Source organism: Pantherophis guttatus, chromosome 4 (genome assembly GCF_059756535.1).
Source record: "Pantherophis guttatus breed Tessera chromosome 4, ASM5975653v1, whole genome shotgun sequence".
Lineage (NCBI taxonomy): Eukaryota > Metazoa > Chordata > Lepidosauria > Squamata > Colubridae > Pantherophis > Pantherophis guttatus.
Window position 1 is genome coordinate 157,246,951 of NC_142066.1, and position 16,525 is coordinate 157,263,475.

A 16,525-nucleotide genomic window follows, 5' to 3' on the forward strand; every position below is an offset into this window, starting at 1 on the left:
AGCTTGATCCTGAGGACCACATCGGCTGTGGACCTCCTTAGCAGAAGAAGCAAGGATGGACTGGAAGACCTTGCTGGTGGTTGGAGCTCTTACAATCGGTGGGACCTTCTCACTTCCACACAAACCGCTGCCTTATGACAAGGCCGTGGAGCTTGGAGTGGCCATCTACAATAGCAAAGCAGCAGAAAACTTTCTCTACCGTCTCTTGGAGGCTGTTCCTCAGCCTGAGTGGGTACGTACTCTCTGTTTCAGGTCCACAATGGACTTGATCCTGTCCTGTTTAGAGCCGTTGAAGAGTAGACCCATCCGTAGTGGGAAGGAGTCCAGAAAGGTAACTGAAAAAGAGAGACCCACCCATCAGCTGTGGACCTCCAAGGTAGAAGAACCGAGAATGGAAGGCTGTTTCTGGAAGACATGGGTGAAGGGGTGGGGGGCTCTTTAAATCTGTGGGGTCTCCTCACTTCCACACAAACTACTGACCTGTGACAAGGCTGTGGGCCTTGCTGTGACCATCTACTGTAGCAAAGCAGGAGAAGTCTGTGTATACCAACTTCTGGAGGCTCTTGGTGAGCCTGGTTGGGTATGTACTCCTCAGTTCAGGTCCATTGTGGGCTTGTTTAGAGCCTTTTGTAGAGAAGACCCATCCCTGAGGTGCAGCAGTTCTGAGACCGCCAGTGAGCTAGTGAAAAAAGGAGGAATCCATCCATCTTGTTCTCCTATCATGGAGATCTTGAAGAGCCTTCATCTACAGTCAATCAGGATGATGGGCATGGAATCCAGAACATGTATGGACTCTGCTCTGTAGAGCAGATGGAGCCACCACATTCTGGTGGCTCCGTCAAGAGTCATTCCACGTAGTTCCAAGGTAATGTGGGAGGAAGGTCAAGTGGCCTCCAGACTAATCATCTCCTTGACTGTGTCTTGTTTCAGGATCCCAATTCTGAAAGCACTCAAGTGCTGAAGTTCACCATGAAGGAGACAGTGTGTCCAGTGAAAAGCGAACATTCTTTGGAGGAATGTGACTTCCAAGAAGATGGGGTGAGTGATGGATGCTAACCTGGACTGGCAATGTTTCGAGGCCATGGGACATCCATAGGATCTTCTGGGCAGAGATGAAACTGGATTCCATCCCCACTGAGTTGAAGATAAAGCATATCTGAGGCTGCCTCTTTCTCTTCTACCTTTGTCTTGAGTGTCTTCTCTGTTTTCCAACTCAACACTTAGGCCCAATGCCATCGATAGAGAAGGGACCCCAACACTTGAACCCTTCAACGAACCCTTCTAAAGTACACATGGAGATTGAGGCAGAGCTTGTCTAATGAAGGACACTGTTGAAGCAACCTCAGGGGCTGACCCAAGATTTCTCCATAGCAAAGCAGGTGGTGGCATCTGTGAAATTCTGGGTGATAGCTTGATTCTTTCCATGTATTCTTTTCTCTTTGCAGGAGGTCAGACAATGCAGAAGCTACTATTTCTTTGAGGAGAGACCCCCAGTGATTGTAGTCATCTGTGCACCTGTGGCTGGACTGGAGGAGAAGAAGAGAGAAGAGGAGGAGAAGGAGGAAGAAGGGAAGGAAGTGGAGGACAAACAGGAGGAGAAGAAGGAGGAGGAGGGGAAGGTAAGAAGAACTCAGTGTGATGGATGGGTCCTCCTCCCATGAGCTCTAACCCTAGAAGGAGGGTTGAACCATTGGCAAGGCAAAGGAGACCCCGTCTCACCCGAGGTCCTACATTTGCCCCATCTTTTAGAGAGGAGGTTCCACCTCAATGACATCTCCCAAGGTTTGGCTCCTCCTGAACCAGCCACCTGCCCAATGTTGAGACATGCTGGAAACATAATTAAGTAATTTGTGGAAACCGTAGAAATTTGTAGCTCAGAGCTGAACTGACAGGTCCTTAGTGTTCTCCAAACTCGGTGACATTTCAGGACCCAACTAGGGAACGTTATCAGGGCTAGAAAGGAGGAGGGTTTGAAGGGGGGGAGGAGGAGGAAGAAGAAGAAGAGGAGGAAGGAAAGGAGGAGAACTGCGGGGTCCTTGGAGCTCTCTGAGCTTAGTGGCTTTCTTCCAGATGTTTCATGGCCCAACTAGGGAACACTACCAGTGCTAGAAGGGAGGGAGGGTTTGAAGGGAGGAGGAGAAGGAGGAAGAGGAGAAGGTAAGAAGGTGGTCTGATGGATGGTACTTCCTGCTTGCAAGCAGGAGGGAAGGGAAGAAGGAAGAGGAGGAGGTAAGAAGATGGTTTGATGGTTCTGATAAGCTCTAAACCTAGAAGGAGGGTTGAACCATTTACAAGGGGGAGAAGACCCCATCTCAGCTGGGAGCCTACATTTGCCGCAAGTTTTAGAGAGGAAACATCTCCCAAGCTTTGGTTCCACCTGAAGCTTGTCCACTGTTGAGACCCTCTGGAGACATAAATAATTTCCGGGGAGCTGTAGGAATTTCTCTTCCTGGGGGTTGATGTGCTTCTCTAAGTTTTGAGACTTTAGACCTTGGAGAGCGAGGTCTTCTTCAGAGGGGAGGGACAAGCTCATGGAGGACAGAAATAATCACTCAATCCCGGTCTCTGCAGGTATGGGGTGGGAGGAGAAAGGCAGATTTGGCTTTGCAAAACCATACAAAGGCATTTTTTCCCTCTTCCAGTTTCTGAAGTTGAAAGGTTAAGGGTTGAGCTCCCAGAAGTGAGCAGAACCTCCTTCCTGAAGCCCCCTGCCCTTCCCTGCAACGCCATTTTTAATCTGCATTTAACAGATTAACAAGAGTTGGAAGGGATCTTGCAGGTCATCGAGTCCAATCTCCTGCCCAAACATCTGCCTCGACCTAGGATCGAACTCACAACCTCCTGATGGTGAGGCAAGAGCTCCACCTCTCTCAAATCAAAGGCACATCCATTGCAGTCGTGATTTGAAAAACGCAGGTTAAAAATGGAGTTGCTGAGAAAGGAAGGGGGCTTTCAGGAAGGAGATTCTGCCCACTTTTGGGGCACAGGAGACGATGGGTGCAGAGGTGGTTTTAAGCCTTGGCGACCTGCGGGAGGGCCCCCACCTGCCTGGGCACAATCCTGTCCTATATCGCTGTGTTTTTAACACCGCATGCATGTAAGGACAGCACGCACGAGTGAATTGCCGTGTTTTGTGACACCACACGCATTCCCATTTCCAGTGCTGGGCGAACCAGTTGTTACAGTACGTGAATCCCACTTCTGGATCGATGTGAGTTTAGCTCAAAAGTTTCACCTTTCAGCTTGAGTTCTAGCCCTGCCAAAGCCAGTTGGGCAACTTTGGGCCAATCACCAGGAGATGGTGAGTTCTAGTCCTGCTTTAGGCATGGAAACCGACTGGGTGTCTTTGGCCCAACCACCAGGAGACGGGGAGTTCTAGACTACCTATAATTCTGTTCACGACCCATTCAGGTCAAAATGAGTAGAAAAGAAAAAGGAGAAAGGACAGGAAATTTGATCCTAAAATCTAGATAAAATATAGCAGAGGAAACAGAATTGGGGATAAGGGAAAATATCGAGCAGGACAGAAGCTGAGCAGGGAAGAAGAAAGAGGAAGGGGCTGGATGCCCCCCCCGGGGGCTACCCATTGGGGACCCAGCCCTGACCACATGTGCGGTCCTTCTCTTCCCCTCTAGGGTCAGCCCAGGCGGGTCAAGAGATTCAAGAAATTTTTCAAGAAGATCAAGAACGGCATCAAGACATTTATAAAGAAAACCCAAATGGCCATCGGTTCCCATTTCCGCTGGTAAACGATGAGGATCCAGAGTGGCTCCAATCTCCGATCCCAGAAGAATCTCCACGGGAAAAGATGCAGATTCTCCGTTTTTCCTTCTTAAACCTACGTTGAAAAACTAACCTAATTCGGACTGGCTAAATGATTAAATTACAATTTCCTCTGGTTTGGTTGTACGTTTCCCCTGAATTTTCGAAGCACAATTGATCGATGCAGAAAGCCATAACTCCGAGGCGATCTTGGAGAATCCAAACCCAGGAGGTACCCCTCCAGTTACGACCGTTTGTTTAGTGACCGTTCCAAGTTACATCGGCACTGGGGGGGGGAAGTGATTCACGACCCTTTTTTCACATTTCCACGGCCCCATGTAGCAATTGGCTCATACAGCTACAGCTTGACTTACAATGGTCTGTTTAGGGACTGCTCAAAGTTACAATGCCATTGAAAAAAAAAAAGACTTATGACTGTTTTTCGCACTTACGACCGTCGCAGCATCCCCACAGTCACATGATCAAAATTCAGGCGCATGGCAGCTGACTCATATTTATGACAATGTTCCATTGCCCCAGGGTCACGTAATCATGGGGAAGCCAGATTCACTTAACAATCGTGTGACTAACTTAACAATCGTAGGGCAATTTGCTTAATGGAGGCAAGAAAGGCTGTGGGTAAAACTCACTTAACGGCTGTTTGATATAGGAGGAGAAGTCTGGGGCTCAGTTGAAGTCGTAAGCCGAGGACCGGCAGGCAGAAGAGACAAATTAGAGAAAGGGGTCGAAGGAAATGGGGAAATTGGCAGAAATACTTCTAAGGCAGCTTTTAAAAAATGGAAATAAATGCTGAACAGAGCAGGACAATCTCTCCTTTGTAAAAATATTTTTCTTTTTTTTGTTCATGGCGAAAGCAGTTTTTACATCCTTCCTCTAATTTGTTCCCTATTTCTCTTGTTTTCCTTCTATTTCAACAGTTTCTGTTCCTTTATTCCCAATTCTTTCCCCTTTATGATATTTTTATGTAGATTGCAATACAGATGCTCCTCGAGTTACAACAATTCATTTAGCGACTGTTTGAAGTTACAACATCCCAGAAAAAAGGAACTTACGAGTGTTTTTCACACGCACGACCATCGCATCATCCCTGTGGTTGATATTCAGACATTTGACAACCGACTCGCATTTATGTCGGCTGCAGATTCTCACGTGATCCCATTTTGCGCCCTTCCCACATGCAAATTGCTGGAATTCATTGTTGGAATGCAATGCAACCACTACAGTTGTATTCAGTCAGTAGATGGCAGTGTTTACAAGTTGGGCTCTATGGTATATACTCTATGCTCTTTTGTTCTAAGTAGAGTTTCCTGTTTCCTGTTACAGTTAAACAGTTGAGCAGTAAAGCACATGGTAGCTGTGGTTACAACAGAGTTTCAGAACAAAGTCAATGGGGAAGCCAGATTCACTTAACAACCGTGTTACTAGGCTTAGAATAACTTTATTGTCATTTTGAATGTATGCTAATTGGCATATATTAAAAGGAATATAAAAGGAAAATTCATTTCATACAGCTCTCAAAGGGTCACCACCTTTAATATACACTAAATAAATGTGACTAAATAAATAAATAATTAAAATAAACAAACAAATAAATAAACAGAAAATTATGTATATACCCACATATATGACCCAGAGAAACAACGCAGTCTAGTTTGGATGTATACATGTACATGGCAAGAAAAAAATGAGCTAATTTAATTTAATACTAATTTAATAATTTAATTTAATTCTAATTTAATAAGTGTAGGGATTCACTTAAGAACTGTGGCAAGAAAGGTCGAAAAATGGGACAAAACTCACTTAAGAAATGTCTCACTTAGCAGCAGGCATTTTGGGCTCAATTGTGGTCGTAAGTAGAGGACTACCTGAATTATTCCTCTCTTTTCTTCTTCTCTTTTTCTCCTTTCTCCTTAAAATAGTTTGCAAGGAGAGTTTGTCCTCCACTCTTGCAATATTTTCAAGGCTGAGCAGTGATTCTGCTTGCTAAATTAAATAAGAGGAAGACAAAATGTTAATCATTAAATTTTTTAATCTTTGAATCCAGAAACTCCTGAAAATTTCCCAGTTCTTTATGCAAATACCAGGCCAGGAATAGTGAGGTACTGTCCATAATTTCTCACCTCTGGTTTTCCAAATCTTCTCTAACCAATTGATTGATCTGTCTTCTAATTATGTTCCCTTAAACCGTTGTTGAATCTTAGCCAACACCTTCAAGAAGTTGCTCTTTCAAGAAAGAAAGTTTGTTCGCTTTAATCCTTTAATGCAACTACCTCTTTTGCAATAGCAACTCGGGGCAAGCTTCCAACTTAAAAGTGTATAAAACCAACAATAATCACAATGCATACCGTAGCTGCCAAGGACAACAGCCACAATAATACAATAGCACTCAACGGATGACTTTGTAAAAGTTTTTGCATACATTTTTTAAACTGCCTTTCTTGTTTTTAGAAATAATACAAGGCAGCAAATATAGCTAATATTTCTTCCTCTTCCTATTTCCTCTACAACTACACCCTCGTGAGGGAGTTTGAGAGAGAGGGAGATAGCCCAAAGAGCTTTCAGCTAACTTTCATGTCTAGAGTGGGACTAGAACTCACTGTCTCCTGGTGATTGGCCCACAGTCACCCAGCCGGCTTTTATGTCTAAGGTGGGACTAGAACTCACCGTCTCCTGGTGATTGGCCCACAGTCACCCAGCCGGCTTTCATGTCTAAGGTGGGACTAGAACTCACCGTCACCTGGTTTTTAGGCCAGCACCTTCACCCCTACACCAAAGTGTCAGAGACGTGTTTTTCTCTCCTGTGCTACTTAAGACTTCCTCCCTTTTGTAACTTGAAAAACACGACTCCCTTCCAAGGGTCACTGAGTGGAAGATATGAATTTCTTTACCTGTTGTTTGATGGTTTCCATGGCCACCCATCGCGCAATGAGGGTGGTGCACATAGATGAATATCCACAATTGCAAACAATCCGTCTCGATCACAAAACCCCACCAACAGCAGCGTTCACCCCACTGCCTGCCCCAGGTCCTGGGGCTTGGGGGAGGAGGACTTTGTCAGAAATGCAGAATTTAATTTAATTTAATTTAATTTAATCATATTTCTATGCCGCCCAACTCCCTAGGACTCTGGGCGGCTGAACCTGTTGGGAGTCTAACACGAGGTAAAGAGCAAATAAAGAATAATGTAGATAAAAGAAATAATGTGAATAAAATAGGAATCATACAGAGTCAGATATATGGGCTCTGGGGGACCCTCTCTATTCACATTATTATAAAGGGAAGACGTGCTTAGATACATGAACTCTGAGAGAACCTCTCTATTCACATTATTATAAGAGAGGAAAGTGCTTGTTGGAAATTACATTAACAAACAGTTAAACCCTTTTAAGTGGTAATATATCTTCTGATACCTAGATGTCACAGAAAGGACTGCTATATGGAAAAACATCTGAGTGACCTGACTGTGAATGACACAAAGACCTATATGTTACAAAGAGTTACTTAATCTAATGAATTTACCCAAGGACAGTAGTAACTCTCCCATTAGCAACTCTGAGCACTTAAGAAAAGTTGTGTGGCTAAGATAATTTTATAAACTAAGATTAATGCTTTAAGTAATTAGATGAACTTATTAACAAGTGGATGTAACCATAGAAGGAAAATTGGATGTATGATCTCATGATTAACCATATATGGAAAATGTATGATCTCACTGAATCCTTTGTCTTAGAAATGTATAAAAACCATTGTATCAGAGTTCTTCCTTTTTTTTCAAAGCTTCAGGTACAAATCTGGCTCTGAACCTTGCGCAATAAACTGTCTCTGACTGGCCTGGGAATGTTTTTTAGTCGTTCCATTCCACTACAAACAGGGTTGGGAATATCTGGATTTTGGGGTGGGGGGTGGAGGTGTTTCGCAGTTCAGGTGCTGCCCCAGAGAAGACAATGGGTCTTTGGTCATTGCTTGACCAAAGGGACCCAGAACCTGCCCTACCTCTTAGAACTGGTGGGGCGAGCAGAAACCACAGGAAAAAGGCAGTCCCACCTATAGACTGACCCTATGCCATGGGGACAATCAGCCTCCTAAATTGCTGGTTCAACATTCTGGTTCCCGAGAAGAAAAGGAAGAGGAGAGCAAGAAAGGAAAGGGGAATAAGAATAGGAGAGAAAGTTAGATGGGGGGAGGAAAGGAGGAGAGGGAGAAAGGAAGGGGAAATAGAGAAGGAATAGGAGAGGAGGAAAGAAGAAGGTAGGAAGGATAAAAGAAGGGGGAGAGAGGAAGAGGAGAAAGATTGCTGTAAAACAAAAAAAGATGAAATGGAAGAAACACCTTTAAATATATTAAGATGAAGAATGAATTATTTAAAAATAATAATAAAATTAAAAAAAAATTAAAGGAGAATGCATATGATTAAGAATGGAAAAAACCAGAATCTGAGGGTGAAAGAAGATACCGTTTATAGAAATAAGAATAGAAAAATTAAGATTTGATTAACGAACATGGAAAAAGAACACTTTGGCAGAAACTGTAACTTAAGTAAAATATATTTTGATATGATAAATTGTATATGATATGGTATGGTCAATACTCTGTTTCAAAAAACATGGGGGAGGGGGGGAAAACTAATAAAACTTGTCAAAGAAAACCCCATTCTGGTCCCCCACCCTGAATCTGGGGCTTTGTGGGCCAGTGATAACAGAAGATCAGTTGGAAGGGACCTTAGAGGTCTTCTAGTCCAGCTCAAGCAGGAGAGCCTGTAATATTTCAGAATAACAGAGTCCACTAACGCTTGGCCCTTGCTAAGAGATAGCTAACAATCAGCGCCATTCAAGGAGAGTTGGACTTAGTTTGCTTATGACTACGTAGGGATTCTAGACTGATGCCCCTCTTCACCCCCATCCCTTCTCCTACATGGATGTCTTGCTAAGATAACCCAGAAGTAAGCTTGGCCCCAAAGAAGCCTTGACTTAATTAGGCTTGGAGAAGACTTGACCATCAGCTTTTTTTTAAAAAAAAAAATCTGGACCCCGTTTCAGAGCCCCAAATCTAAAAATTGCCAGGATTTCAGAAAGCTCCCAAGGGAGAATTTAGGACGAGAATTCAATCGGTGGTAAAATTACATGAAATCCACCTCTGGAGTGTAGATGACAACGAGGGACGAAGAGCAGCAACACAACCACCATTGCTGTCGGTTGTCACAGGCAACCTGGAAAATGCCAGAGACAGAAGATCCTGCACAATATTATTGAAGGTCTCCTACTCTGAAGTTACACCTTGGCATCCATCCCTAGCCTTCGTGAATGGGAAAAAAATGGAGGTGATTACAATCTACACCGATCACTCTGCATGGGTCTCCTCTGCACCTGTTCCTTTATATTGCAGTTTCCCACCTGAACAAAACACTTCCCCTTTTGTGTTGGTCCCCCTCCCAAGGAGAACGTGCAGGAAGGACCTCAGAAAATTCAGTGGGGAGGGTGGAAATTTTGGCCGTCAGCCAGAGAACGTACGACCTGCATATCAGGACATAAAAGGAGGAGACCTGTTCCCGAGGACCACATCAGCTGTGGACCTCCTTAGCAGAAGAACCAAAGATGGAAGGGAGCTTCTGGAAGACCTGGCTGGTAGTTGGAGCTCTTGCAGTCTTTGGTTGCTCCTCACTACCACATAATAAATCCTTGACCTACGAAAAGGCTGTGAACCTTGCAGTGGCCATCTACAATAGCAAAGCGGGGGAAGACTGTGTATATCGGCTTCTGGAGGTTCTTGCAGAGCCTGATTGGGTACGTACTCTTCAGTTCAGGTCCACTGTGGGCTTGTTTAGAGCCTTTTGTAGAGAAGACCCATCCCTGATGGACAGCAGTTCTGAGACTGCCGGTGAGCTAGTGAGAAAGGGGGAATCCAGCCATCCTAGTTCTCCTAGCATGGAGCTCTTCAAGAGTTTTCATCTATGGTCAGTCAGGATGATGGGCATGGAATCCAGAACTTCTGGAACCCGCATGGACTCTGCTCTCTTTAGCTACATTTGTTGGCTACGTCAAGAGTCATTCAGAAAGAGTTCCAATGTAAAATGGGAGAAGGTGTACATGGCCTTCAAACTAACCATCTTCTTGTTTCAGGATCCCATTTCTGAAAGCCATCAAGAGCTGAACTTCACCATCAAAGAGACCATGTGCCTGTTGGAAGATGTGGTTTTCTTTGATGAATGTGACTTCAAAGAAGACGGGGTAAGTTATTGATGCTAGTGATCTATTGTAGATGGAGACAGGGCCACCGGTCCTACAGAAAGTCCTGTAGGACCTTCCTGGCAGAGCTGAAACCGGCTGTCGATCCCCACTGGAGTGAAGAAAGAGCATATTTAAAGATTGCCTCTTTCCCTTCCACTTTTGTCTTGGAGGACATTCTTCCTCTAGGTTCTCCAAGTCAACTCTTACTGATGTCCACCACCATGGTTGGAGAAGGGACCCAAAACTTGAACCCTTCAGGAGTCGCTTCCTGTTCCACCAAAAGGTACATGGAGAGACTGAGGTTGAAGCAGGTTAGCTTGTCCAACCATGTTGGAGGACATGGTTGAAACAATGTCAGGGGTTGATCCAAGATTCCTCCTTAGGAAATCAGATGGTGGCCTCCATGTAATCAATTCTGGGAGATAGCTTGAATCTCGGTGATCTTTTTTCTGCATGATCCAATCTGTGTCGGTCACCAGGTCCAGAGATTTAGTCTTCCAAGCTTTCAGACTTGTGCTGAAGCCCATCCTCAGGGAACCTCTCTCTCCCTCCCTCTCTCTCTTTTATTCATGCATTTTTCTCCTCTGCAGGTGGTCAGGCAATGTACTGGCTACTACTTCTTTGATGAGAGGCCCCCAGTGATTGTACTCACCTGTGTAGTTGTGGGTAGAATGGAGGAGGAGAAAGGAGAAGAAGTGGAGAAGAAGGAAGAGGAGGAGGAGGAGGAGGAGGAGGAGAACCAGGCTAAGAACAAGAAGGAAGAGAAGAAGAAGGAAGATGAGAAGGAGGAGAAGGTAAGAAGAACTCAGTGTGATGGATGGGTCCTCCTGCCACGAGCTCTAACCCTAGAAGGAGGGTTGAACCATTGGCAAGGCAAAGGAGAGCCCATCTCACCTGAGGTCCTACATTTGCCCCATCTTTTAGAGAGGAGGTTCCACTTCAATGACATCTCCCAAGCTTTGGCTCCTCCTGAACCAGCCACCTGTCCAATGTTGAGACATGCAACATAATTAAATAATTTGGGGAAACCATAAAAATTTGTAGTTCAGAGCTGAACTGCCAGGTCCTTAGTGTTCTCCGAGCTCGGTGAGTTTCTTGCAGACATTTCAGGACCCAACTAGGGAATGTCATCAGGGCTAGAAAGGAGGAGGAGGGCTTGAAGGGGGGAGGAGGAGGAGGAGGAGGAGGAGGAGGAGGAGGAGGAGGAGGAGGAGGAGGAGGAGGAGGAGGAGGAAGGAACCAGCAACCTGCCCAGTGTTGAGACATGCTAGAAACAAAATTAAGTAATTTGTGAAATTTGTAGCTCAGTTGAACTGTCAAGTCCTTGGTGCTCTCTGACTGTTGTGGTTTTCTTGCAGATGTTTCATGACCCAAGTAGGAAACTTAATCAGTGCTAGAAGGGAGGAGAGTTTGCAGGGGGGAAGAGAAGCAGGAGCAGGAAGAAGAGGAGGAAGACATCTTGGGGGGGGTCCTTATTATTCTCCAAGTTGGGTGGTTTTCTTGCAGATGTTTCATGACCCAACTAGGGAATGTCATCAGTGCTAGAAGGGAAGGGGATTTGCAGAAAGGAGGAAGGAGAAAGAGGAGAAGGAGAAATAATAAGAGGAGGAGCAGGACAAGTTTAGAAGATGCTGGGATCTCTGGGGCCTCCTGTGACAACCTTCAAACCTAGAAGGAGGTAGTTCTATGCCACATGTTTTAGCGAAGAAATTCCACTTATAGGTGGGATTTGAGCTTTGGTTCCTCCTGAACCGGTAACCTGCCCACTGTTGAGATATTAAACATAAACACTGTTGACTTAAACATAATTAAGTCATTTCTGGAAAGCCATAAGAATTTCTCTTCCTGTTTCCTTCGGGACTCTGAGGAGAGTCCTCTTAAGGTTCCCCGTTTTGAGAACTTAGACTTTAAAGACGGAGGTCTTCTCGGAAGGCGAGGGAGAAGCACTTTGAGGAAATAACTCGATTCATAACTCGATGCTTTTCTTAAGGATGGGGTGGGAAAGGAGAGACTAATCGTTCTGCAAGATTGTGCAAATGTATTTTCTGCTTCCTGCATTCCAGCTTCTGAAACTGAAAGTTCTAGGTTTGAGCTTAAATCATATCCATCGTCTCCCATGCCATTTCTCCTATTTCTCCCATGAAATGGGCAGAGTTTCCTTCTTGAAGCCCCCTACCCTACTCAAAAAACAACAACAACAACACCGTTTTTCCATCTGCGTTTCTCAAATCACATCAGTAACGTGTTCTCCAAAGCACCAGAAGGCAAGACAAGAAACATTGGATGGAAATTAATCAATTCTGGGAGTTGAAGTCCACAAGTCTTAAAGTCTTGCCAAGGTTGGGAGACCCCTGGTGTAGGATTTCCTACTTGGGCAGGAAGTGGGACTAGAAGACCTCCAAGGGCCCTTCCAACTGTTGTTCCGTTATTCTGTTGCAACAATGAGAACAATTAACCAGTGGAACAACTTACCTTCAGAAGTTGTGGGTGCTCCAAGACTGGTGGTTTTTAAGAAGAGACTGGACAACCATTTGCCTGAAATTATATAGGGTGTTCTGCTTGAGTAGAAGGGTTGGACTACAACATAGAATAATAGAGTTGGAAGGGACCTTGGAGGTCTTCTAGTCCAACCCCCTTTGGAGCAGGAGACCTAGTACTATTTCAGACAAATCGTTGTCCAGTCTCTTCTGGGAAGCCTCCAGTGATGGAGCACGCACAGCTTCTGAAGGCAAGATATTCCTTGGGTTGATTGGTCTCACTGTTAGGAAATTTCTTCTTAATTCTAGGTTGCTTCTCTCCTAGGTTAGTTTCCAATCATGCTTTCTTACCTTGTCTTGCCTTTTGGTGCTTTGGGAAATAGTCTGACTCCCTTCTTCTCTGTAGCACAAATATTGGAACATGACTATTATGTCCCCCCAGTCCTTCTTTTCATTATACCCAGCTCCTACAACCGTTCTTTGTATGTTTTAGTCTCCAGGCCTTTAATCATCTTAGATGCTCTTCTCTGCACTTTTTCCAAAGTCGCAACCTCTTTTTTGTTATGTGGTGACCAAAACTGGATGCAGTATTCCAGGTGTGGCCTTACTAAGGCCTTATAAAGACTTATAAGGTTCAAGGTGTTGGTCACCACCTTTAAAGCGCTCCATGGCATCGGACCTGGGTATTTGCAGGACCGCCTTCTGCCGCCGATAGCCTCCCACCGACCAGTATGCGCCCACAGAGAGGGACTCCTCAGGGTGCCGTCAGCCAGGCAGTGTCGGCTGGCGACCCCCAGGGGGAGGGGCTTCTCTGTGGCAGCCCCCGCCCTCTGGAACGATTTGCCCCTGGAGATACGAAGGATATCGGATCTCTGGGTCTTTCGCCGTGCCCTGAAAACTTTTCTTTTCCATCAAGCAGGGCTGGCGTGAACCCCCTCCCCCCCTTTTTTTTAGCTCTTTTAGCTTTTTAGCTTTTTAAGTGTAAATTGGGTTTTAATTGGATTGTTTTAATTTTTTTTTTTTTAATTTGATTTATATGCCGCCCTTCTCCGGAGACTCAGGGCGGCTTACAATGCGTTAAGCAATAGCCTTCATACTTTTGTATGTTTTTTATACAAAGTCAGCTTATTGCCCCCACAAACTGGGTCCTCATTTCACCTACCTTAGAAAGGATGGAAGGCTGAGTCAACCTTGAGCCTTGGCGAGATTCGAACCTGCAGTAATTGCAGGCAGCTGGTCTTAATAACAGGGTGCACTAAACCACTGTACTATCAAATTGTGGGCCAAAGTTGTATAATTCTTTTAATTGATTTTAAATTTTGTATTGGTATGTTTTTTATCTTTGGCTGTGCACCGCCCTGAGTCCAATAGGAGAAGGGCGGTATATAAATTGAATAAATAATAATAATAATAAATAAGACTTATAAGACTTATAAATTACTTCACGTGATTTTGATTCTATGCCTCTCTTTAGACAACACAGGATGGTATTAGCTTTTTTGGCTGCCGCCGCACATTGCCTGGCTCATATTTAAGGGATTGTCCACTAGGACTCCAAGGTCTCTCCCTGTACTTGTACCTTTGGTTTTTCCTGCCTAAATTAAAACTTTGCTTTTCTCCACATTAAATTTTATATTGTTTGATGGGGCCCATTGTTCAAGTCTGTCAAGATTTTTTTGGACCCCAAGTTTGTCTTCTGGGGTATTGGCTATTCCTGCCATTTTAGTGTGAGCTGCAAATTTGGCGAGTTCCCCTTCTATTCCTTCATCTAAGTCATTTATGAAGATATTGAAGAGTCCTGGGCCTAAGACGGAACCTTGTGGTATCCCATTGTTTACTTCCCTCCATGTAGATGTAGTACCGTTAAAGACTACTCATTGAGTATGGTTTGTCAGCCAGCTACAAATCCATCAGGCGGTGATGCTGTCTATCCTCCATTTTTCTAGCTTATCCAGAAATCGGTTGTGGTCTACTGTGTCAAATGCCTTACTGAAGTCTAAATATACTATGTCCACAGCATTTTGCTGGTCTACTAATTTAGACACTAGGTCATAGAATGAAATAACATTGGTTTGGCGTGATCTGTTTTTAATGCAAGCTACTAATTATAACTTCATTTGTTTCTACATGTTGGCAGATCTGTTTTTTTGATTATTTTTTTCCAGTATCTTCCCAGGTACTGATGTTAAGCTGATTGGTTTGTATTTCCCAGGTCTGTATTTTTTCCCTTTTTAGAAGATGGGAACCTTTTCCAATCCTCAGGTAATTTCCCGGTGCTCTGGGATTTTTGAAAGATATAATACATAGTTCCGTTGAGGCCCACCTGTTGATCAGAAGACCTCCAAGGCCTCTTCCAATTCTGCAATTCTGTATTCTGTACAGAAAGTCCTCGACTTACAACCGTTTGTTTACTGACTGTTCAAAGTTATAACTGTGGCACTGAAAAATGTGACTCATGACCGTTTTTCACAGTTGCGACCATTGCAGCATCCCCATGCCCCAAACCCTAACCCCATGATCCAAATTCAGATATTTGGCAACTGATTCGTATTTATGATGGTCACAGTGTCCCGGGGAGGGGTGTATCACGTGATCCCCTTTTGCAACCTTCTGACCAGCAAAGTTCTTGGGATTCACTTAACAACCAGGTTACTCATCCATCAACTGCAGCGATTCACGTATCCACTGTGACAAGAAAAGTCATCTCACTTAATAAAATGGCTCACTCAGCAGCAGAAATGCTGGGGTCGTAAGTCGAGGACTATTCTGAAGGTGTCTTGCTTTTCGTCCTGACTGTTGGGGAACCAGTCCTGATCAAAGACCGTCCTTCTCTTCCTCTCTAGGATCAGCCCAAACGGGTGAAGAGATTCCTCCGAGTTTTCAAAAAGCTCAAGAAAGGCCTTAGGAAATTGTTCAAGAAAAAGAAGATTGTTACCGGACACGTCACCTCCTAAGAGAAGATTCGGAACGATCCCGTCCCAGATCTCCCATGACGGTGATCTCCCTCCATTCCCCCCCTCCCTCTTAGACCTGCATTTGGGGACCGTGGAGGACGTCAATCAGACATGAGCTTTGCCAATGATTGTGTACATTCAAATTTGTAATAGAATTGAAGTCTGAATCGAGGTGGGAAGGGAAAGGTTGCAGCCTGCAGAAGAGACCCGTTTAGGGAAATAGTGAAGTGGAGAAATTGCAGAAATGTTTTTGTTTTAAGAACAAGTCAATAAATGCTGAAATGAGACAGAGCGAGGCCGTTTCTTGCAAAATGCAATTCTTGTCAGGAGGGAAATGGGCTTTTACAACACTTGTGGGAATTCCTTCCTGGTTTCTCTGGGTGAAATTTGGGGCTTTCCCCCCCCCCAACATATTCTTCTTTTGTTCCTTTATCTGCATTTTATTTCCTTCATTATGTTTAATCTCAATTGGAAGTTCACTTTTCTTAGCCTTCCTCCTTTCCTTTTCTCCTCTTCTGCTTAAATTCTGATTTTGATTCTCATTCTGACTCTCATTCTGATTTATTTTTTATTTTATTCATTTTAACTTTAACTTTAATTTTTATTTATTTTCATTAAATGGATTCTTTCGAGAATTTCCCCCCTGTTTTCAAGACCAGGCAGCCCTTAGCATCTCTCACTAGGTAGATGAAATAAGAAGGAGAAAACAGGTAATTTACAGTCTCGACTTATGACCACAATTTCCATTGTTAAGTAAGACACATAAGCGAAGGCTCCCCTTTGCACTTCCCACCCCCCCCCACACCGGCTGAGTTGTGGGTTCCCTCTTTGGTGAGGACTTTCCCCACGAAATTCAGGTGACTCAGCCTGTCCTTCTCCTCTCTGGAGTTGGCCTCATCACAGCCGTCCTTCAAAGGGTCACACGACAACGGAAGGGGAGGGGGCAGACCCACAACAATGAGGCCTTGTGCAATCAGCCTCCTTTGCGCAACTGTGTGGTGCCACACACACGACAATCTTTGATGGTGGGTAAATATCTCTCTTCTATCTTCTCTCTCTCTTTCCTTCTCTCTCTCTCTCTCTCTCT

The 16,525-nt window shown here is 44.4% G+C and overlaps 2 protein-coding genes across 2 annotated transcripts; both read left to right on the forward strand.

Moving 5' to 3' along the window:
* LOC117656348 (cathelicidin-related peptide Oh-Cath-like) lies at window positions 1–3,899 on the forward strand. The gene is made up of 4 exons (XM_034404504.3): window positions 1–232; window positions 931–1,038; window positions 1,446–1,619; window positions 3,636–3,899. The coding sequence occupies exons 1-4, from the start codon at window positions 56–58 to the stop codon at window positions 3,747–3,749; spliced, it is 573 nt and encodes a 190-aa protein (XP_034260395.1). The 5' UTR covers window positions 1–55; the 3' UTR covers window positions 3,750–3,899.
* Window positions 3,900–9,374: 5,475 nt separating this feature from the next.
* On the forward strand, window positions 9,375–15,723 carry LOC117656353 (uncharacterized). Its single transcript, XM_087893694.1, has 3 exons — window positions 9,375–10,007; window positions 10,598–10,801; window positions 15,328–15,723. The coding sequence occupies exons 1-3, from the start codon at window positions 9,375–9,377 to the stop codon at window positions 15,436–15,438; spliced, it is 948 nt and encodes a 315-aa protein (XP_087749820.1). The 3' UTR covers window positions 15,439–15,723.
* The last annotated feature ends 802 nt before the right edge of the window (window positions 15,724–16,525 follow it).